At 58.6% G+C, this 21,406-nt stretch overlaps 3 protein-coding genes across 8 annotated transcripts in view; 1 reads left to right on the top strand and 2 right to left on the bottom strand.

Annotated features, from left to right (window-relative positions):
• The window catches only part of SLC38A12 (solute carrier family 38 member 12), a 44,782-nt gene extending 41,848 nt beyond the window's left edge, over positions 1–2,934 (bottom strand). For both annotated transcript variants that reach the window (XM_075770296.1, XM_075770297.1), the window contains exons 1-2: positions 2,798–2,934; positions 1,418–1,528 (exon numbers count right to left, since the gene is read on the bottom strand). In XM_075770296.1, the coding sequence (XP_075626411.1) occupies positions 1,418–1,462 (45 nt within the window). In that variant the 5' untranslated portion in view covers positions 1,463–1,528; positions 2,798–2,934. The remainder of the gene's footprint in view (positions 1–1,417; positions 1,529–2,797) is intronic.
• Positions 2,935–2,994: 60 nt separating this feature from the next.
• On the top strand, positions 2,995–7,905 carry NAT9 (N-acetyltransferase 9). 4 transcript variants are annotated; one of them, XM_075770525.1, is made up of 7 exons: positions 2,995–3,041; positions 3,620–3,706; positions 4,481–4,590; positions 5,522–5,662; positions 5,884–5,943; positions 6,129–6,223; positions 6,311–7,905. In XM_075770525.1, exons 2-7 carry the CDS (start codon positions 3,630–3,632, stop codon positions 6,455–6,457), a joined length of 630 nt encoding a protein of 209 aa, XP_075626640.1. In that variant the 5' UTR covers positions 2,995–3,041; positions 3,620–3,629; the 3' UTR covers positions 6,458–7,905. The 4 variants fall into 4 exon arrangements, with proteins under 4 accessions (XP_075626640.1, XP_075626642.1, XP_075626643.1 ...); XM_075770527.1 differs by lacking the exon at positions 5,522–5,662; XM_075770528.1 differs by lacking the exon at positions 6,129–6,223.
• A 1,878-nt stretch (positions 7,906–9,783) lies between these two features.
• On the bottom strand, positions 9,784–20,081 carry NHERF1 (NHERF family PDZ scaffold protein 1). 2 transcript variants are annotated; one of them, XM_075770459.1, is made up of 6 exons: positions 19,632–20,081; positions 13,217–13,378; positions 12,261–12,414; positions 11,592–11,632; positions 10,997–11,095; positions 9,784–10,878 (listed from the first exon to the last, which is right to left on the bottom strand). In XM_075770459.1, exons 1-6 carry the CDS (start codon positions 20,022–20,024, stop codon positions 10,714–10,716), a joined length of 1,014 nt encoding a protein of 337 aa, XP_075626574.1. In that variant the 5' UTR covers positions 20,025–20,081; the 3' UTR covers positions 9,784–10,713. The 2 variants fall into 2 exon arrangements, with proteins under 2 accessions (XP_075626574.1, XP_075626575.1); XM_075770460.1 differs by lacking the exon at positions 10,997–11,095.
• Positions 20,082–21,406: the final 1,325 nt, after the last annotated feature.

The raw sequence follows: 21,406 nt of genomic DNA, 5'->3' as shown, positions 1-21,406 counted from the left end.
ACCCCCAGACTACAAATTTAGCAGAACTCAAATGAAAAATTGCCTCAAAGTTGGTTGTGGTGGGTTTTTTTATTTTATTTTTATATAGGTCAGAGTCTCTCCAGAGGAGAGCCAGTAAAGAACTGTGTCTGAGTACACTTTTCTGGGTGTGGAGCAATTAATATCAGGAGGACTATTCCCCAGAGACCCTGTGAGCACGCCTGCCCTTCATTCACTGACATAAGCACAGCAAGTTCAGCTTTTGATGAGTCTCCCAGAACAACGAAAAAAATCAGCCATTACAGCTGGCAAGAAAGTTCTTTTCATTGAGCTAGCAGAGGTGTCATTCCCCCAGCACAACTCAAGTGTCCAGGGCCATGACTTACTCTCCAGTGAAGGACTCTTGGAAAAAAAAAAAAAACACAACCAAAAAAACCAACACTTCAGGTGATTTTCCTTGACTTTGGTCAAGTAGACAGAGATGAGAATGGTGCTTGTGTATTCAGTATGGCTAGACATCTTCAGGGAAAGATGAGAGTCATAGCCCTAGAGATTAGACTCGAGGAAATTCATGCAGCACTAGCATAACAACATAAGAGCAGGTGACTAATCCTTCAGGGTCCAGACGTCCCAGTTACTGTCTTGTTCTCCATTTTCTCAGTTGTGACCTATTTCTGCAGTCTAATATTCAGTTCTTCTAAATTCAGTCGTTAATATGGGGATGGAAGTTTTTAGGCATTTTAAAGCCAACAGGCAGATTTCAGGACTGGTTCTATATTTAGTGAGTTCACTTCAGGAAAAAAAAAAGGTTGCAGACCACTGTTTTTTTAAGAGCTGACACTATATGAACACCTGTAGCTATGAAAACCAGTATTTCCAGTAACATAGGAAAGCAGTAATTGGCTCTGCAGTTTCACAGGACACCACATCACAAGGAAGAAACATCCTGATTACTATTTTAAGTGAAGTGGTTTAAAACAAATTACTACAACAGCTACAACTCAGTAAAGTTTAAGAAATTCAGAGGAAGCTGTTTACATAAAGTTTAAAAAAAAAAAAGAGAAGTGGGATAGTTTCCATGTCACAATCCCCCTTATTTTTGCTGGCTTTACATGACAATTTGGATTGATGAAAACATTAATAAGATGAAAGTGGGTAGAAGGATACAACAGCTGGTATGGGGCATGAAGCTCTTTGTAACACTTTTAGAACTATTCCTTAAGCAGACATCATCCCTTTACATTATATAAAGTGATCAGTGATGTAAAAAAAAACTGAACAACTATAAGCATTAAGCATTTTTAAGTACCCTTTGAGCTCCATCATCTCTTGAAACACTGACGTCATGCCCATGGGGAAGTAGGAAATGAAAACACAACATTGAGAGAAGAGGATTTTGAACAGACTTGTGAGCAAACCCCCAAACAGCGGTACTTACATAGGGAGAGTAAAGCTCTCCTGTATCAGTAATGCCACCAGCCATGTTGAAGATGGTGCAGAGGCTCGGAGCAAAGCGAGGAGAGTGTTTTCAACTTCTATTGCCTTTAACCTAAGGAAATATCATAAAGTTGTGTTAGCTTTGTCGGAAAGAGGAGTTCCTCCTGAGTCAGCTTTTGCACGTCGGTCTTCTGGTATTTGAGCAAAAGAGGATTTCAGCAGGATCTTGCACTTTGGACAGATAGACCCCCCTCGCTGGCAACACTTGGTTCAATACTCTACAAAAAGTTCTCATACTCATTAAACTAGTTTAAAAGTAACCAAAAAGGCCCCGCCCTTTCACAGCACACAAAACTTCACCTTCCCCAAACAGCCAGAGGGGCCATTTCAACACTAAAACCTCAAGAGGAAGAATGTCTGCCTCGGGGATGATCTTATACCGCTGCTTCTCATACAGCTACTACCCTTAGCACGTGCCTCCTGCAAATCAAAGCAGTAAAAAAAAAAAAAAACCAGTCTGCAGTCTCTCCTCATAATCTTAAGTAAAGAAATAGACAAAATACACTAAGCTTTGTTACATGTACCAAGGTTTCTAATGCAGAATTATTTGGGGAATTTCACATTCTCTTAGAACTACAGGGGGGAGGGAGAACCCAAGCCTTCTGAAAGATTTCAGAGTCCATAAATAATTAGGCATAGTTGAATTGTTTCAGAGTTTTATCAAATTCCTCATACTTCTACATCTGCTCCTACTTAGCCATGCCAACTGGGACAAATCACCAGCACAAACTCCGCAAGCTCAGAGCACTACCGAAAAACCCAAACAGTCCGTAAGCTCACACTAGATGACAGAAACCAGCCAGGCAGCACAGCCCACTGTGGTCGGGACTAGACCAGCCCTCGGAAGAAGAGGCCAAACATCCTTCGTGACAGACCTCGACCCGAGTCACTGGAGCCAAGCTTAACCAGCCAAGGGAAAGCGGGAAGACCACGGCCACGCGAGCAGACACCTCTGGAACACAGCTGGGGAAAGGGCGCTTGTGCGGGGCACCCACCCCGGAGCCTACCAGGGTCCCCAGAACCCCCCTGAGCGCTCCCCTGCTCGCCCTAACCCGCCCCCCCCCCCCCGCCCCACAGACACCCCCGCCGCCTTCTCCCCCCCCCCGGCCAGGGCCTTGTCGCTCCAGCTCACCACCGCCCCACACCGGGACCCTCACCCGGCGCTCACCCCGCACCCCCGCCTACGGGACCCCCTCCCCAGGCCTACACCCGCACTCCCCCCCCCCCCGGGGACGCTCCCCAGGCCTCAGCCCGGGTCCCAGCTCCGGGCCCCACCCGCCGCCTCACGCCGCCCCCCCACACCGAGACCCCGCTCCCTCACCGGCGGCGGCTCGTGCCGGCGGCTCCGCCCCTCTCATCGCGGGGCGCTTACGGAGCACGCGCCGCCCACAGCGACCTTCCGCGCACGTGACCGGCCCCCTGGGCGGGGTGAATGCGCCGACCGCGATTGGAGTCACGTGCGCGTCGGCGGGGCGGGGAAGGGGTGGGGCGGGGCGATGACGTACGTGTTTCGGGGCGGGGAGATGGGTGGGCCTCTGCGCATGCGCGGAAGGGCGCCGCGGAAGGTAGGGGTTTGGTGTGCTCGGCCCCGCGGCCTGCCTGCCCTCGGGCCCTGCTCTGCCCTCGGGCCCCCGAGCCACCCCTCGCCCCGCATCTCCCCCTCGCCCCGATCTCCCCTCAGGCCCCGGTCTGCCCTCAGCTCCCGGGGCTCCCCTGAGGTCCCGATCTCCCCTCAGGCCCCGGTTCCCCCTGTAGCCTCACATCTCCCCTCAGGCCCCGCATCCCCCCCCCCCAGCCCCGCATCTCCCCCCCCAGCCCCGCATCTCCCCTCTGCGCCGAAGCCTGCGGTGTGTCAGAGCAGGGCACCTCCACCACCACCTGGGTCACGAAGTGTTAAGTGGCCCCTGTCAGGGTAGACCCCCCCCAGCCGCTGTTGGGTCTCTGGGGACACTCGGCACAGATACAGCCCTGCCCTGGGGCGGGGGGAGCACGGAGGACGCGGGAAGGTTGCTGTGGGGGGGATTGGCATGAGCTGGGGCCTGTCCGCACAGTGAGAGCCACTGGCTCCCGAAGGGCTCCAGGGGTGCTGTCCCAGCCCTTGGGCTCCCTGGAAACGCGGCGTGGTGTGTTGTATCTCTCTCAGTGCAGAGACCATGAAGATTAACCAGAACACTGTGCTGCAAGGACAGAGGGTGACCCTGGTGCCGTACACTTCTGCACATGTGCCCCGGTACGTGGCTGGTGTCCTCCTCTGATACTCTTGCATGGTCTGATTTCATTTCTCTTTTTAGAGGGAGTGTGGTGTTCAGAAAGGGTGCTGGCTTGACAGCTGCAGGGTCCTCTTCCCCCTAGGAACCACACAGCAGAAAGAGCACTCATAGAAAGGCAATCAGTTTGGCCCTCTGTCTCCTCCCAGCAGGTCTGTGTTCTTTGTCAGGTCTGCTGACAAAAGAACTTCGTCTGTGCCACTGGGTACCCATGGAAAGGGAAATACCTGTCCGTGAGTGAACTGCCAACAGTTCTCTTGTTAACTGATGTCTTTCCCTAATGACGGTGGAAGAGCAAAACTTCAACGTGTAAAGCCGGATGGATGTTTGATAAATTAGAGGCAGGCATGCGGGCAGTTTGTAAAGTGCTGGCCTGGGCAGCTGCAGCCTCAGCACAAAGATGGCAGTATTAGTCTTTTTGTCAGTGTCCGGGAGATGATGTATCAATCTTGGTCAGGATGAAATGCACCAGAACTCAATGCTCAGTACTTTTAAAAACATCAAGTTTGCATTGAGCACTCTGTAGAAAAAGCCACATACTTGCTAAATTTCCACAGAGAACATTGATTCCTGTGTTAGATAAGGGAGAAAGGCTTGTGGATACTTTCAAGTTGCCATAAATGCCAGACTAGTGTTTCCAGAACTGGTTTATGAAGCCTGATCCTGGGAGCACCTGTGGAAATTAGACTGTGATGCTATAGCTCAGGCAGTGATCTGGTTTTGGGTCCTGTTGTCAGGTACCACGAGTGGATGCAGTCAGAGGAGCTGCAGCGCCTCACCGCCTCTGAACCACTCAGCCTGGAGCAGGAGTACGAGATGCAGCGCAGCTGGCGGGACGACGCAGACAGTGAGGATCTTAAATATTTTCTAAGGGTGGTTGGGAGTGGTGAGCAGGTCCCTTCTGTCCTGTAAAGGACCCACAGTGGGGCTGAGAGCACCTAGTGAGTGGGCTCTACTTGCTGAAGCAGATGGGATGTGAGACCTTCTACAACAGCAGCTTTAAACTGGCTTTCTGTTTATAGCTGGTATATATTCAGGGAAGTAGAGAATGTCTGGGGCTGTTGGTGTCCTTTTTATGCAGTTTTCCAAAGATTACAGTGATTTACTTCCCACAGCATTATCTGCTGAGCTGCTCCTGCACAGTCAACACTCCTCAGGTCTGATCATCATAAAAAGGTGGAAGGGGGTTGTATTTTTCCTTGAGAAATCGAATGACTTCATAATTACCTGGTTGAGGTGTGCTGACTGAATTGGTTCCCTGGCTCTCCTACAGGTAATGAATCACTGCCCATAAAAGCCTGGTAGAAATATAGTGAGCTGCAAAATACTGAGGCTGGCAAAGACCTCAGTCTGGAACATTTGTCTTAACTGGCATTAAAAGCCTTACTAAAAGCAAAAAATAATATGGTCTAGGTGAATCACTAGGTCTCAGTCTCTTCTGCACCAAACAATTCTTTGCCCAAGCTTGCTGCAGAGTGAGACAAGGCAGGGAGACCTCAGTCATGGAATGAAAGTTGTCATGCTCCTTAAATAAGCTGTTTCTAGTCTTGATGTCTACGTCACCTTCACCACGGGTTTTTCAGAATATTTCTTACCTTTCTAGGGATGGGAGCAGGCACGCTTGACATGGGAGGCCTAATTATTAGCTCTTCCTCACTGTTAACAAGTGGAGACCATTGTTCCTCTGTGTATTGCATGCCTTTAATTTCATCCTTCAGTAATTTGTGAATAATCCTCAGTGTGCCCTGAAAACGCTGCTACGTTTTTGTTTTCTGCAGAGTGTACTTTCATTGTGCTGGACACGGAGCGGTGGTCCGGGCAGGCGCATGCGGATGAGGACTGCATGGTGGGGGACGTGAATCTCTTCCTCACTGACACTGAGGATCCAACGTTGGGCGAAATTGAAATTATGATTGCAGGTCAAGTTCTGCTTCCTACCTTCGGCCTCTCACCGTGGCTAAAGCCAGCTGCAGACAGATGTTACGTACAGCATCTTTGTATTCTCATAGCCTTACCATGGCTGTTCACCCCTGATCAGCATCCTTTGCTGGTCTGGGTCGCAGTCTTTTCCAAAAAGTACCCAGCATGGCTGATCTGTCTCACGTAACTGGATGCTGACTTCTGTGGCTCTCTCTTTCAGAGCCCAGCTACCGCGGCAGAGGGTTTGGCAAGGAGGCAACTCTGATGATGATGTCCTATGGTAAGGGTGGCTCAGTGCAAGGGAAGGGGAGTACAGTTGGGACGTGATCTAGAAGCGCGTATTCCCAGTGATACAGTCAGGGTAGTAAGGGATCCATCTGCCCCAGAAATTGGAGTCCTGTGCCTTTGTAGATGTGGCAGCCGAGCAGGTAGTAGAAATGCTTCTCTTTCCGGTTTCTTTTGCAGGAGTGAGAAACCTGGGGATCACCAAATTTGAAGCTAAGATTGGTCAGGAAAATGAAACCAGTATTTGCATGTTCAAAAAGCTTCATTTTAAGGAGGTGTGGTAACAGCCTGTCTTCTACCCAGAGAACATGAGCAGCCTTTGCCCTCAACTGGGATTGAGCTGTTTTTCCTCTGTGGTACAGGTTGCTGTGAACAGCATTTTCCAAGAGGTGACGCTGAGGCTGGATGTCACTGACCAGGAGAGACGGTGGCTCCTGGAACAGACAAACCACGTGGAGGAGAAGAGCTACGTTGAACTGAAGCTGCCAGCTGGGGTGCTGGAGACCTGACAGACACATCCAGACACAGGCCTGGTTTCCAGGGAGGAGTTGGACGCCGCTGCAAGGTCTGGGCGTGGAGGACACCAGTGAGCCAGTGCTGCACTTGACTGTTTTCATCTGTCTCCTTCAGTTACTTTGTCATCTTCTCATCTTTGCACCTTGTTGCACCAGCCAGGAAATTTACTGCCTGAAATTTGGACCTGGAGAACAGCTGCCAATTCACAGGCTTGACCAGGACTGACTATAACCTTAACGTGCTGTTCCTGCAGAGCCTAAACTCACCAGCAGTTGATTCCTGGTGCCACCAGTTTCTGGACAAGCAGCACCCACTGTTTCCTCCTTCACTGCCCTTAGAGCAGGATTCATCAGTTCGGCAGAGGCAGTCTCAGTGTGCTGGTAGCTCAGTCTGTTCTCTCTTGAATAAAAAAACCTGACAAAAATCTGAGGTTTCCTCAGAGCCCTCTGGGAGCAGTGGGGCTCGGCTGCTGGCTTTGGCTGCTGAAAGGGTGGTTAGAAGTTGTAAAGGACAGCAGAGACTCTTTGAAACACATTTTCTGGGGTGTGGGGGGGTCACTGCTGTGTCCTGGAAGTGAGAGGCCCGGGTGTGGGTCAGCACAACCAAAGGGCAAATTAACCAGATGAAAATGATTGATATCGGCCAATCGAGACTAGAGCAGAGCCTTGTCACGATCGCTGCGTAACGGAGGAGGCTGCTGAGACAAAACCCCTTGCTGAGTTTCAGGGCATGCTTTGGCACGCTGCTGCACGTTAAAGCACGGACCTGGAAACCTCAGGCCATCAGTGAAGAGAGATTGCGCTTCATTTTTCCGGGCTGCTTTTGTGAACGTGAGGAGAGGGAGAACACCACTGAAAGGAGACAGGAGAGTGATCCCCTGCTTCGAGGAGCTCAGGACTTGCTCTGCTGAGCCTAAATGCTCCATTTGCTGCTTTCCAGTAAGATAAATGGGGGAAAAAAATACCTCTTACTGGAGGCAGATATATTTAGGGCAGGAGCTAGCCAGCCAGCCTCCGCTGTGATATATATATGAGAGCTATAGCTGAAGGAGAGGCACTTGCCTGACTCCCACTGGACAGGCTTTTTAATGCACTTATTTAGTCTGACCTTTCCTGCCCCACACAGCATGCTCTCCACAGCAGGGAAGCTTGCTAAGAGGAGAGGACAGAAGGTAAGGAGGATAACTGGTGCTCCTGTGTGTTTTCCCACTGTAATACCAGCCGTAACGGCTAATTCTAGACCAGAAATTATTTGTTCCAATGACATAGTATCAGGTAATAGCTTTCAGATTTGCCCAGAGATGTTTTTATCGGAGATTGGTAGACTGTGGAATTTTTGTGTCTGTATTTTTAGGGCCCGGGGGTTTTAGCTTTCCAATTTTAGTTAATTTAAATACATCATTCCTGTGACTAATATTAAAACCAAGTGTGGGAACAGTGTATCGTGGTATTTTAAACAAGCATTTAGCACGGATTTAGTTGTAGCGAAAGCTTTGTGCGGTAATAAACTGAAGAGCAGCTCTACTTCCAGCTGGGATTACCATGACAAGGGCTACTAATCCTTGTGCTCTTCGTCACCTGCTGCAGGCAGGAATGGATTCTGTCCCCCAGAACAAGATTTGCAGAACCTGCCGGGTGAACTGCTGGCTCCGCGCTCCTTCTGTGGAGCATTTCATCTGTCTTGCCAGAAGAACAAGGTCAGACTGGCAGGACACATGTAGCTGGGGTGGGATTTGCTCCCCTAAAAAGTGACCAAGGTGGGAAAAATAATAATTTCTTTTACCTCCTGCTGCCAGGGCTGAGGGGGGCACAGTGAAACCACACAGCCCTCCCCAGCTCTCCGTGCCTGGACGGTTACTCTGGAGCCAGTGAGCGCCCCGCTTGGCATCCCTGGTCCCCCAGCAACGCCGGCATGCTCCCCCGCCTCCATGGGTGGCTGGGAAAAGCCTTTGCCCTGGCAACCCAAAACAAAGTTGGGTCTGTCCTGGAGCTGCGGCCCTCCCCTGGGCCGGGGGGGGGGCATCCTGGCAGAGCTCAGCCAGGGTTCCCACAGCAAACCAGTCCCCAGGCTGCTCTGACCAGGCAAAGATGCAAAAGGTGCTCCCGGGAGGCTGTGGGTGCCCCACTCCTGCCCCACATGGGCAGCCCCAGCCTGCAGCATCGCACCCTGTCCCAGGCAGGGACATCCTGCTGGCCCCAAGGGGGTGAGGGTGGGACACGAAGGGACAGGGGCTCACCTCCGTCCAGCAGCACCGCCGCAGAGGACAGGACTTGGGAGGACAAGGCGGGTTGAAGTGGGCTTCCCCAGCTTCCAGGGGAGCGACAGCCTGCATGCCCTCCGCAGATCCAGTGGCACATTGTCACTTGGTTGTCATCTGAGCTGCAGAGCTCTGCGATGGCTCTTCTGCTCGGGTAGAGGGGCTCGGCCAGGGGTTTGGAGCGTGAGACAAGAGCGTGCAGAAGGGGAGGAAGCAAAGATGCCGGGCAGAGACTGGGGCTGCGGGTCCACGGCACACCATGGCCGCTGCTGGGAGCGCAGCCCTGCCTTGTCCCCAGGAAGCCACCATCCCACCCTCCCCAGTGCAGCTGTGGTGCCACCAGCCCAGCCCCGATGAGCTGCCCAGGCACAGCGTGCCCCCACACCTGCCCACCGCGGCAGCAGGGCTCAGCTTGGCCATGTATAAGCTGCCCCGCATGGGCTTAAAAATCGCCCTGGGAAGCGGGCAGGGTGGCAGAGCCCTGGGGGCATCCTGACCCCACCACGCTGTGACCCCAGCCCGTTCCAGCCACAGCACCATTGCCAACCCCATGCCAAGACCCCTCTCTGCCCTGCTTTCCCCTGCTTCGCTCCCCAGACAGGGCTGAGATCCATCAACTTAGAGGGACAAGCAATCCTCTCCCCACCGATTCCCCCCCTCGCTTTCCCCCAGCCCAGGATGCAACCCTGGGGCTCAGGCTCACCCCAAACACCCAGAGGAGCTGGGGGCAGATTTGGGCTGCCCCTAGCAGAGCTGCTGCCCTCCAGCCAGCCCAGCAGACAGAGATTAGAGCCTCACATCACACCTCCCCCTCCTCCCCGGGGGGATTAGAGCCATTTAATCACCTCGAGGCATTAACCCGCACTGGGACCAGCCGGTACCTCCGTGACCACCCCAGCCTGGCCCCACTGAGTGCTGAGAGGGTACCCAAACCAGCCCCAGTGTCCCCACCACCACTGGGAGCATTACCTGCCTCTTCCCCCAGTCTCTGCAGCACGGTGAGCCCCCCGAGCCCCCCCACATCCTCAGGCTTCAGAAGGATTTAGCCTTAAACCGGAGATGTGAAGTCAGGAAGGTTTATTCCAGTAAACAGAATTTCTCTTGAGCTGGACAGTATGACAACACCCGTTCACAAAACACAGAAACAAAACATCCACAGGAAGAATTTCCACAAAATACATTTTTAAAAAAAAATAAACAATGTGATTGGAAAACTCTTATTTTGGAAAAAAACAGTGCCTATTGAGAAGCCTTTAAATTAAACAGTGTCTGATTCAAACCCTGATCGGCTCTGTCTCCAGGAGCGAGCGGGAGCAAAGGAGATGATTATTGCTTGCTGTGCTGGCTCTGGACACCCTCTCCTCTCCCAAAACAGCCCCAGGGGCAGGGTGCTGGGGGCTCCCTGCTATGCCGGGCACCCGTGTCCCTCCATGCACTCGCTGGGACCTGGGGGATGAAGGGACAGGGTCATCGTGGACGGAGCTTGCCAGGCAGGGTCAAACACCCCGGGGAGGAATCGCTGTGGTGGATGGCCAGGCAGTGGGGTTTGCTAAAAGTCACTAAAAGCCTCAAGTTTTGCAGTTAAAGGGCAATTGAGGGGGGGAGGTGGGGGAGGCTCAAACAGAGAAGGGATTTGAGGTGGGGGAAGAACCAGGGAACAGCAGAGATCAGAAGTGTTGGGCATCGGGTCACCCCAAATCCCCTCCCCGAACCCCTGGTGTGCAGGGCAGGGCTGGAGGAGCACCCCGGGGATGGGCTCATGGGAAGAGGCAGCCCCCCAGCACTCCCCGGCTCTAGCCTAAAACCACCACCCAGGACCCCACCGCGGGGACGCTCGCTGGCCACCGAGCCCCATCCCTCAGGTCAGGGTGGTGGGGAGCAGTCCCGCATCCTCACCGGGAGCCATGGCAGGGAGGAGGGGGATGCAGGAGAGGTGGGTGTGAAGTGTGCGTGGGGGGAAGCCGGTGGACCCTCGCCCCCACCCCAGGGCCTTCACAGGTTGCTGAACAGTTCGTTTTTCTTGCTCCAGTCCATCTGAGGTGCCCGCTTGCTGGTGCGCTTCTGGTGCGCCCGCTCCTTGGCCACCGCCAGCGGGATGTCGAGGTCCAGGAGGGAGCCGGATGCTGAATGGCGCTTCTCACCCTCCTGTGTGTCGGGCTGAGGGGCGAGATGCTGCGTCAGCCCCGCCGTGCCCCCCTGGGACAGCCCCGTGGTGGGGGTTCAGCCCAGACCCCGCTTTCCAGCCACCGCCTCCCCCCGGCATCCCCAGCCCTACCTCGCTGTGGGTCTCGCTGGAGTTGGGGGACACGGCCAGCGGCCCGGGGCTGGACGGGCTCTCGGACACTGAGTTGGACCGTGGCTCTCCACCATTTTCCTGGGGGGGGAGCAGGGAGTGAGCGTGAGCGGGGCAGCTCCAGCCCTGAGGTTTGGGAATGGCCCCTGGAGCTGCGAGTCCCACCCGGGGGGCTGCAAAATCCATCCTCCTCACACATAATCCCCTGCGAGCTCCAGGCTCATAAATACCTTTAGTGCAGCCCATCCGGGGCGGGGAAGGATTAAACCCCAGTCTGACTGCCCTGGCTTTAGCGGGAGGAGGAGGAGGAGGGCAGCTGCGAGGCTGGATGCTACCTCCCTGCAGCATCATGAGGATGGAGGAGGAGGAGGAAGGGAGGCATTGCAGCCACCTCCATGACACTCAGCCCCACAGGCAACCCCTTTCCTGGGAGGCACCTGCTCTTGTGTGACAGCCTAGGAGCATCGCAGCCCCTGGTGGCATCACCCATCCATGGGCAGAGGGACACCTACACAGGCAGGGGCCCTGCCCAGAGGCTGGTATAAATGGGATTAAAAGCAAGATGAAGCTCTCTTACCTTCTCTATATCGCCATTGGCAACTGGTTCTGGCAAGGGACCTGCAGGGTGAGGACACGGGCGCTGGGTGAGGATGTATTTGCTCTGTCCCCTCCCACCTGTCCCCCCCCACTGGTGGGCACAGCAGTGCCCAGCAAAGGCTGCCCATGCCCAGCGCTCATCCAACACTGCCCAGGGTCTGCCTGGGTCCCGAATTTTTTAACCCACCCCTCGCAGCCAGCCCTGCAGCATAGGGGGATTCTGTCAGACGCCAGGTACATCCCCGTGATGACAGCCACGACACGAAGCCCACCGAGACTCCCGGCTGTCCCAGGGACCATCGTCACATAGCAGGGAGGGGGCCACAGCTGAGCCGAGGCTGTAGAGGTGAGCGAAGGGCGGCTGCTGCCTGTTTGCTCCCCAAGCCATAAACCCTGCCAAAGTGCAACCCAGGGCCATAAACCTGTCGTCCCACGGAGCCCACGTCAGCCCCACTGCCCTGGCACGGGGCCCTCAGCTGGGCAGGGAGATACCAAAGCCAGGTGACCTTGCTTGGTCCTAAGGTGATGAGACCTCCACCTCCCAGTGCTCAGGGACACCCCCAGCACCCCCAGGTTTGGTGACAAGGTGACACAAGAGTTGGCAGAGGTGGCACAAACCCCCCTCCCTGCAGCACAGCCCCCAGCCCACCTGCCAGGTGCTCCTCAGAGGGCACCACCTTGCACTTCTTGAAGAACTCATCCGTGAGGACGTCCACCACCAGCAGCCTGGTCTCATCACCGCCCGCCTTGATGGCTGCCACCACGTCGGCATGCTGCTTGCCCTCCATGCACACCCCGTTCACCTGCGGGCATGGCACCACGTCACTGCTGGGGCCAGGGGACGTGCATCCCTTGGGAGCTCTGCAGGGGGGCCGGGTACCAGCCTTCGTACCAGTCCCAACCCCAGCACGGCCACCCCACAGCCCCCGCAGGTATCCGCAGCCTCACGGGGATTAGCGGTGAAGCCAGCAAACCTCATTAAAAGCAGATTTTCTTCTGAGTGATTTAGCACGGGATCATACGGGCACAGCTGGGAGTGCCTGGCAGGGCACGGACCCGGGGCTGGCGCAGGAGATGGGTGGCATGGGCAAGGCACAGAGCCCTCGTGCCGTGCACGGTGCCCGGAGACCCCAAAGCTTCGCCCCAAAAGAGGCAGCAGCCCCACACTCTGGTGAGCAGCGGGGCTGGAGCTCGGCCGGTCCTTGCCCTCGTGAGTCACCATCCCGCCTGGCACAAACCCTGTCCCCGTCCCCACCCCGGTCACGGCCGGCAGCAGGGCTTGGGGCTATCGTGCACCTTGTCCTCAGCCTGCCCCATCCCAAGGACAGCCCAGGGACACTCCTGCGCTGGGCAGGGGACAGCGTTACTGCCACTTAGCCCACAGCCGCCTAATTAGTGCTCAGCCCCAGCCCTCTGCAGTGCAGCTCCCCGCCGCCCACCCGGCTGCACCCCTGGGTGGGAACCGGCAGGCTGGCACGGGCCAGGCGGCTGCGCCGTGAGTCACCACCGGCACCGGGGACACCGTGCGCCTTCCCGGGAAAGCGCACCTCCCTCCGGGGCACCAAGCTTTTCAGGGACACCCCCCTCCCCCGTGCCCCGGCATACCTCGATGATGCGGTCCTGGGGGGCCAGCCCTGCCGCCTCGGCCGGCGAGTCGGGGTCGACGGCACGCACGTACTGCCCCGGACGGCTCTTGTCACTGTGCAGGTTGAAGCCGTAGCCATTGGGGCCCTTCTTCATGCGGCACAGCCGAGGCCGCAGCTCCTCCTGCAACAGGGACAGCCCGTGGGAAAGCCGCTCCGGGACCACCCAACACCCAGGGACAGCACTCGGGACCACCAGACATCTGCTTGGGTGGCAGGGACATCGTCCTCAGGTGGCCACCCACACCCAGACACTTCGAGTTGGGACACAGGGTGCCAAGACACCCTATGAACTCAGAATCTAGTTAGTTAATTAGGTGCAGAGCACGCTAATTGCGGCAAAACATTAAGACAACTTGTTATTATGTCTGTCCCTAGACCACAATCTTCCTTTTGGGATCAGGATTGCAACTGCCACGTGAAGGTGGAGGAAGAACCAGCCCAGGCTGCTGGGCAGCACCCCCACCCCACCCGGGAAGCCTTTGCTACCAGAGAAGTCCCAGCCACCGGTGCAGATCCCCTCCATCACCCCCTTACAAGTGCCAGCCCCCCCCACGGCAAATCCAGCAGTGGGACCCCCCCCACTCCCCAAAGCACCCCATAGCTGTTGCTGGCGGGGAAGGGGCACAAGTTGCTCAAGCAGGGAGCCAGACGGGGCAGCCCCGATACGGAAGCACGCCCCAACATCCCGGCACGACCCTCCGTGATTGCAAAACAGAGAAACCAGCTCGACCGGGGCAGTACAACATGGGACGCTCATCTCTCCAGGAGGCAACACCCAGCTCGTCTGTGCCCGATTTCACCCTGACCCATGGATCCACCAGCATCCAGAGCCAGGGAACCGACTGGGGCAGCCATGGCCCCCGCACCCGCCCCCCCACGAGCCCATTAACGGCGCAATTCCGCACACTGCGGCAGCGGGGGAAGCAGGAGCATCCCCAGGAGTCTGGCAAATAGGAGCTGCCTTCGCTCTCCCGGTGGGCAGCGGGATGCGCAGGAAGCATCAGAGGAACCAGGCAAGACGAACACCTGCCCGCAGGAACTGCTCTGACCCCAGCACCCAAACACCACTTCTACATATTTCAATATAAAATGGTTTGATCCTGCCTTGACCACGAGCTCCTGGGCTCTGGTAGGGCTCTCCCGGCAGCCAAGCCACACTCATTCTCCTGAAATATTCCTCACTGGGGGGGGTGTGTGTGTAAATATTTATTCTTTCTTCTGAGATTGTTTGTTCTCCTTTGGTACCCATAGCATCACTGGGGACAAGCACTGCAGGAATTTCCCCTACTGTATCTGCACCATGCTGCTCTTCCCCTCCCTGTACAGAACGCTCCCTTCTCACCATAAAATCCCCTTTGCCCCCTGCCAGGAAAGCCTGGTCCCCGGGGTGCTGGCACCCAGCACGGGCTGGGGTGATGCATTTGCAATTCCTAAGCCCAACGCTGCGATAAAACCTCGTCCTCTTGCACAACGCCCTCCTGCAGGGTCAAGGCCGGCGTCCGCCCCGGCACCACTCACCAACGCCCCGGGGAGGGAGGCACACGCAAACACCCAGCTGGTTCTGCCGGGGAGCAAAGGTGAGCCCGGGACACCGCGGCACTGGCAGTCACGCAGGACCCGCTCCACCCACGGCTCAGCTGAGCGATGCCCGGTGCAACAGCCTGGCCGCACCACGAGGAGCTGGCGGTGTCTCCTGCGGTGGGTTGCCCGGACGGATGGATGGATGGAGGATTGCAACACCTCGACTTCGCCCCGGCTGCCCCTCGCTCCCCTCGTGCCACGGGGCTGGGCTGTGGGCTCTGCCCCGGTCCCCGTGCCCAGGTGGCACCAGGTTCACGTGGCGCCCGGGCTGCTGCGACTGCACCCTCCGCCCAGGCAGCAATCTCTAGCCAGGGTGGGGACAGGGAAGACCCAAACCAAGGACAAAAAGGAGAAGGTGGTGGAGCCCGGAGGAAGGCAGCACCTCCCCGAGTCCTTGCCCTGGGAAGGGGGTTCAGGCTCTGCAAGCACCCACGCTCCCAGTGCCCTTGGCAGCACCACGGGGTTGCTCCACACCGATAGCTCGAGACAAAGCCGGAGGGAGCACCCAGCAAGCGGTGCTGGCAGCACTCCCGGGCGAGGAGGAGGAGGGAGGACTTCGCTTCCACCCGTACTAACAAAGCCCCAGCAGCCCGGGCTCTCCAAGATACCGGGGCCATGAATTTGGGGGGGGGGGGGGGTGTAAGGCGGGGGGATAGCCCTGCGGGATGGACAGATGCCTCGGGGCAGGGGGGCAGGTCATGGCAGCCAGTGAAGGCAGCAGCATCCACTTTGAGGGAGCCTGGCCGAGCCGTGACCTGGCCCCCCCAGTATCCCCCTGCCAGAGGCTGGCTGCTTCTCCAGCCCCGTGTGCCAGGCCGCCCTCCCCAAATCCCTCGCGCAGCAGAAACCCTGCAGGCAGCCACCATTCTGCCTCCCCAAGAGAAAAATATAAATGCATCTGATCCTCCACTGGCCGTATCCTGCCCATCCACGGGGCGAGCACCCCATGGTAGGGCATCCCTCCAGCCCCAAAGTGCCCCTGGCCAGAGGGGACACGAGGTGAGAGGGTTTGGGGTCAACACCCGGGACGCGGAGAAGCCCCACAGCTGCGGGGACAGGAGCTGGACAGCAGGAAAACGGAAATGCCCCTAATTTCTATAAGCTTTTGCATCCTCTCCTCCAATACCAGCAGCCCTCCCGCCGTGCCCGAGCACGGATTAGCCGGCAGAGCCTCGTTACAAGCAATTACAACCTCCGGCGGGGAGGGCAGTGGGGGAAGACAAACTCAGCCCCACGCACGGGTACCTCATGCCACCCCTCTCCTCTGCACCCATGGGTGGCAGAGGGACATCTCCTGCCCACAGAGATGCCCGTTTGGGATGGGGAGCTCCGCAGCATCACATCCCTATTCCTGCCCTGAACAGGACCTGGGGCACCTCCAGACCCTTCTCCCTCCAGAGCCGTGCAGGACCATCCCTGCCCAGCACCTTCGGCCACCCAGCAGGACCAGCGGCCCCAGGGACCCCAACTGCTCAGTGTGCCCGGACCCGCTCCCCAGCTCCCAGCCCCCCAACAGCAATTTCAGGACAACTTTTGAAGCCCCAAGACCCAGGACACTCCCTGCAGCCCTACAAGCAGCAACAAGCCCGTCGGCAGCAACGTTCCTGGTTACTCAAAGCACAACGGCTCCGAGGACGCCTGGGCCAGCAAATTCACACGGGTCCCGAAATCTGGCGCACGCATTCGGGTTTCATACAAAGGGGATGCAAAGCAGCCTCCTCACAGCATCCCTGTCACGTCCCATCTGACTGGAGCTGCTTTTCATGCAGCTGCCTTGGGAGGAAATTTAATTCATTTCCTAATTAGATGCCAGCTACCCCCAGTGCAATGCTCCCAAATGGGGGGATCTGCTCTCTGTTACACCCCAAACCCCAGCCCTGGGAGGCTCACCCGGGTTTTACAAGGAGGGATGAGCATTGTTGGCAGGGAGGGCTCTAATTTCGTGCTAAATTTGCAAGAGGCAAGCCCAGGGCTGGTAGCAAAAGCCTTGTCCCGGTAAAAGCCGCCCCAGCCCGTGCCAGGGCGCTGCGCTGGCAGCTGCCGGCGTTGCTCTAACGCCGTGCGGTTTGCACGAAACTTTCTCAAGACACTCCCAAGCAGCTGAAGCCTCCGGAAACGCAGGCGGGGGCAGGATGAACTGTTACGGCTCCCGGCCGAGAGCTGTTGGGGACAGTCCCCGTGGTGCAGGGCCCCCGGAAGCGAGGGTGGCCTTGGGGGTGTAAAACTGTCACCTCGCTGGCTCAGCGCCACAGAAGAGGGGTGCAGGGATCAGCTCCCCAGGTGTCTCCAGGGAGACTCAAAACCTCCGGCCCAGCACATCAGGGGGATTTGCACACCCAGGGTTTTTATGGGAACGAGAAGGGAGCCCATGACGACCCCCCCCCCAAAACCTCCTCAGCCCATGCCCAGCACTGGGACTCATGGGGGTGTCCAAGCCCCCTGCCAGAGGGGGGTCCTGTCCGTGCAGGACCCAGCAGGGTTTGGAGACAGGTTGGATCCTGCCCGAAGCTGGAAGATGTTAAACCCTCGCTCGGCCCCAGGCAGGGTGCGGGCACGGCCGGCCGGCTGTCCGGGCAGCGGAGTGTCTCCAAGCTCATTAAGCAAATAAAGGCAAGTCCAGCCCAATAAAGCAAACAGGACTCTGACACGTGCAAACCTCCCGCTCCCTGCCGCAGCGATCCCGGGGGAATCCCACCGACCCGCAGGGCTGGGACGGGGCCGTGGGGGCTGCGGGGGGCTGGGGGGGCAGGCACCGGCTGCCTGCCAGCGGCCAGAGAACAGGCACGCCAGTGTGTTCCCAGCTCGCCGGAGAGAAATCCCTTTCTGGCCGCTCCAGTTTGGCTCGGCATCCCACCTGGCATCTTCCCACCCCACTCGGTGTGCACCCGGCTGGGGTGATGTCTCCAAATGTGCCTGTCTTTGCTCTCCTGCCCTGCCCCCAGCCACAAGATTTCCTGCTACCTGTTGAGAAACCATCCGGGGCTATGCAGCAATGTCACCCCGTGTCACCCACATCACTCACTTCCTGCTCTTGTGCAGAGAGAAACCACCCATGGTAACCCCACACGGGCTGCACCCCGAGCCTGCCCCCCAAGCCCGCGGGGCATCTCCATCTTCCCACATCCCTTGCATCGCTCCGGCCGGCACAGCCCCTGCAAGCAGGTGGCCGCCCTGCGGCACGTCATCGGGGACCGCGTGTCCTCAGCCCCCCAAACCCGGCAGGGGACTTGCCCAAGCTGCATTAACTACATCCCTTTTATTTTCTCCAGCCCATGGAGAGATCTGGGAGCGGAAAGCACAGCACAGACGGTCTCACTGGCCCCGAGGGAGCTCTGGCACCGCGACACACAGGACAGCAGGCACGCTCACCGCAGCTCGGCACAGGGCCAGACCCAAGGGACCAGGGATGCCACAGGGGACAGAGCGCGAGCAAGTGGGGCAGTGACAGGGGCAGAGCAGAGCCTGGTTGTTCCCACCTGAACGACCCCATCAGGGAGGTGCCCGAGCGGTGTTTTAGCCAGGCGGGGATGAGCCCAGCGCCCTGCAGCGGATCAGCCCAACCGGGGGCAACGGGCAGCAGGTACGAGGCTGAAGTCCAACAGGAGACACACTAAACTAATAAAAACACCTGATCCTCAGCAAAACCCTGTGTGACAACAGCTGAGCGAGGCACCAAAGTCCACCTGGGGCTCAGCACCGGCACTGGGAAGGCTCCACGGCACCAACCCTTCCCCAGCACCAGGAGCTGGGGCTCAGCCCATCCCACCAGTCATCACACGCCTGGTCTTTGGGAGCAGGTCATGAGAGTTCCTCAGAACGTCCCTCAGCCCAGGGACACCAGGAACCTGCTTCCTGGAAAGATCATCCACATCTCTGTTGCGATAACAAACATATGGTTTTGCTGGGTAAATAAAAGCAGTATTATCTCCGGCAGCCCAGAGCGTCTCTTAGAAACCGCTCTGGGCAGGAAAGGTCAGCTATTTCTCAATTTCTCACCTTTCTACATCACTCTGTTTGTGCAACCGCTAACTCCCACGCGCCGCTTAAGGCCGACATTCCTGAATTAGTAAGTGTCTGTACGCGGGGACCCGCTGACGATGGGATCAGTCCCTCCAGCCTGGAAAGGGCTCTGCCATCACCACTCCGCAGCGGAGACTGAACCCACTCAGGGCAGAAGTGACTGCCGCCAATGCCTGCGGTCACAGCCCTCAAAAAATACCCTCGGCCACAGCTTTTTTTGTTGTATTTTGGAGCGGGTTAACGTCAGTCGCCCTCAGCCCAGCCCTGGGCAGGGGCTCACGTGCACGACGAAGCTCGCCGATGCCCTCGCTCCCTGTTGCTTTTCTCACCCTGTTTTACCGGCCCTGCAGCACAAGGATGGGCCAAAGGGCTCCGGGACACAACGGGCTGTTCGGTTGTGGGTCCAAACGCCCCCGGGTGCCCCCCTGCCCCTGCTCGTCACTCAACGTGGCTGGCAGAGAAAAGCGTTAAGCAAAAGAAAAGGATGGAAAATAAAAAAAGGAAAAGCAGCAGGGCCCGGCGGGACCCGGTACTCCGGGGGAGCCGCGTTTAAAGCGAAGCAAAAAAGCAAGAACGGAGAGGAACACCCCGCGGGGTGCCCGGGGGGGCCCGGGGCGGAGGCAGCTGCTGCTCCCGCTCGCTCGGTCGGAAGGCGACGACCGGGGCCGGTCCTGGGAGGTCCCGACCCGCCTCTGCCCCCCCCCCCTCCCCCGCCCCGGACACCACCTCCTCCCTCCGACAAGGACCCGAGCTCCCCCCGGCCGCCCATTTACCCGCTGCCCGCCGCCGCTGGGCTCCCGCGTCCCGGGCTCCGCCGGCTCCGGGGCCGCCTGCCCGCCGCCCACGGGGGGCTCGGTACTCGACCCGCCCCGCTTCTGCAGCTGCTCGTCGGCCACCGGGTCCACGACGAGGAGGCTGACGGCACCGGCGGCGGCTCGGATGCGCTCCACCACCTGCTGGTGGCTCTCCCGTTCCACGTTCTCGCCATCTACCTCCAGCAGCCGGTCCCCGGCCCGCAGCCCCGAGCGTTCGGCCGGTGAGCCCGCCTCCACCAGCCGGATGAACTGGCCCGGCTTGCCCTTCTCGCCGTGCAGGTGGAAGCCGTACCCGTCCGGCCCCCGCTCCAGGCGGCACAGCCGCGCCGCGGGCCCCGCGCTGCTGCTCATGGCGGGAGGGGCGGAAGCGGCTCCGCCGCCCGTAACCGCCGAGCGCCTCTGCGTGGCCCGGCCCCCGGCCCGCCAATCTTATACCCGGGGGCGGGGCGCGGAGAGGGCGCCGCCAATAGGAGAGCGGGAAGGGGCGGGACCCGCCAAACAAGGAGATCGACGGGGCGAGGTCATGCAAATATTTGAGGCGTGGCTATGCAAATCTATCGGGGGGTGGGGTTATGCAAATGTGCCGCCGCTCCGGGGCGTCCCGAGGACGCTGCCGCGGGGTCCTGCGCGTCCCGTGGGGCCGGATGGCCCCTGCGTGGGTCGGGTCGCTCTCCCGGGGCCGCCCCCGCCTCTCTCCGCCAGCCGGCCGCGTCCGCCGGGGCAGTCCCCGCTCACGGCTGAGCTCCCCCACCCGAGGGCCGGCTCTGCTTCCCCCCCCCACCCCGGTCACCGCAGGCTGCCCCGACGGTGGCCGGAGACCGGTGGGGTGCTCCCCGCTCCGCCCGGGGCACGTCTCGGGGGGACACATCTCTGCCTCTCGGGACCCATCCTCTCCATCCCCTCACCTGGTCCTCGAACACCACTTCCGCTGCCGGCCCCGGTGCTGGAGGGATGCTCGGAGCTTCAAAAACGAAATAAAAACCCCAAACAGAAATAGCGTGGGAGAGCGGCACGGGAGGCCGTGCTCGCCGGTAACCCGCTGTGTGGTGGAACTGAGAGAGCAGCCCTGCTCCCCCGAGCAGCCCCTGGCCCCCGCTCAGCACCCTGGAGCTGGGGGGGGGGGTGGAGGGTGGGGAGACAGAGGAAACCTGGGGCTCGGCCCCGACGTGCTCCGCTTGCGGCCTGGAAAGCAGAAATGGCTGCAGGGGGTTACGAGAGTGTGAAATCCTGAGGTTTCGGGTCAGCCAGGGCAGAGAAAGGTGGCAGCAAGCCTAGGCTGCTCCGGCATCGTGGCAGGGCTGCTGGTGCCAGGCAGAGCTGGCCCCCGGCTCCCGGGGTCGTCCCAGGGAGGGTGGCATGGAGGTACCGTCAGCGTCTCTCACCGCTGGGCTTCAGGGTCTGGCTGAAGTTCAGGCTGGCCAAAGGTCCTCAGGGCAGCCGGGACCACATTTAACCGTGCCGCAGCCAGGTGAGCGGGGAGGTGACGGCAGCATGCCGCAGGACGTGTCCCTCCCAGCCGGCTCTGCACCGAACCCCTGCTGCAGGGACCCCAACGGCCAAGAACCCCCCCCGTGTGCTGGGGGATGGCTTTGCTCCAACTCCGCGGGGCCGAGCTGGGTGCGGAGGGTGGGCTCATTTGTTTCCTCCACTCGGCTGAGCATTTGCCTGCGGCCGCTCAGCCCTGAGAAAGGCGGCAGAGAGGAATCCCACGGCGGCCGGCGGCAGATGCCTGC

The sequence above is a fragment of the Balearica regulorum genome, chromosome 18, assembly GCF_011004875.1.
Source record: "Balearica regulorum gibbericeps isolate bBalReg1 chromosome 18, bBalReg1.pri, whole genome shotgun sequence".
NCBI lineage: Eukaryota > Metazoa > Chordata > Aves > Gruiformes > Gruidae > Balearica > Balearica regulorum.
Note: the sequence above shows the minus strand (reverse complement) of the source record. Positions and strands in the feature narration are given on the sequence as shown.

Bases quoted from the DNA above. Each gene is read 5' to 3' on its own strand.
- NAT9 (XM_075770525.1), top strand. From the start codon at position 3,630: ATGAAGATTAACCAGAACACTGTGCTGCAAGGACAGAGGGTGACCCTG. The intron at 4,591-5,521 runs GTGAGGATCTTA...TGTTTTCTGCAG, and splicing joins CTGGCGGGACGACGCAGACA to AGTGTACTTTCATTGTGCTG. The intron at 6,224-6,310 runs GTGTGGTAACAG...TCTGTGGTACAG, and splicing joins AAAAGCTTCATTTTAAGGAG to GTTGCTGTGAACAGCATTTT.
- NHERF1 (XM_075770459.1), bottom strand. From the start codon at position 20,024: ATGAGCAGCAGCGCGGGGCCCGCGGCGCGGCTGTGCCGCCTGGAGCGG. The intron at 13,379-19,631 runs GTAAATGGGCGG...TCCCTGTTGCAG, and splicing joins CCAGCGGCGGCGGGCAGCGG to GAGGAGCTGCGGCCTCGGCT. The intron at 10,879-10,996 runs GTAGGGCTGGGG...CTCGCCCCTCAG, and splicing joins CCAGCGAGACCCACAGCGAG to CCCGACACACAGGAGGGTGA.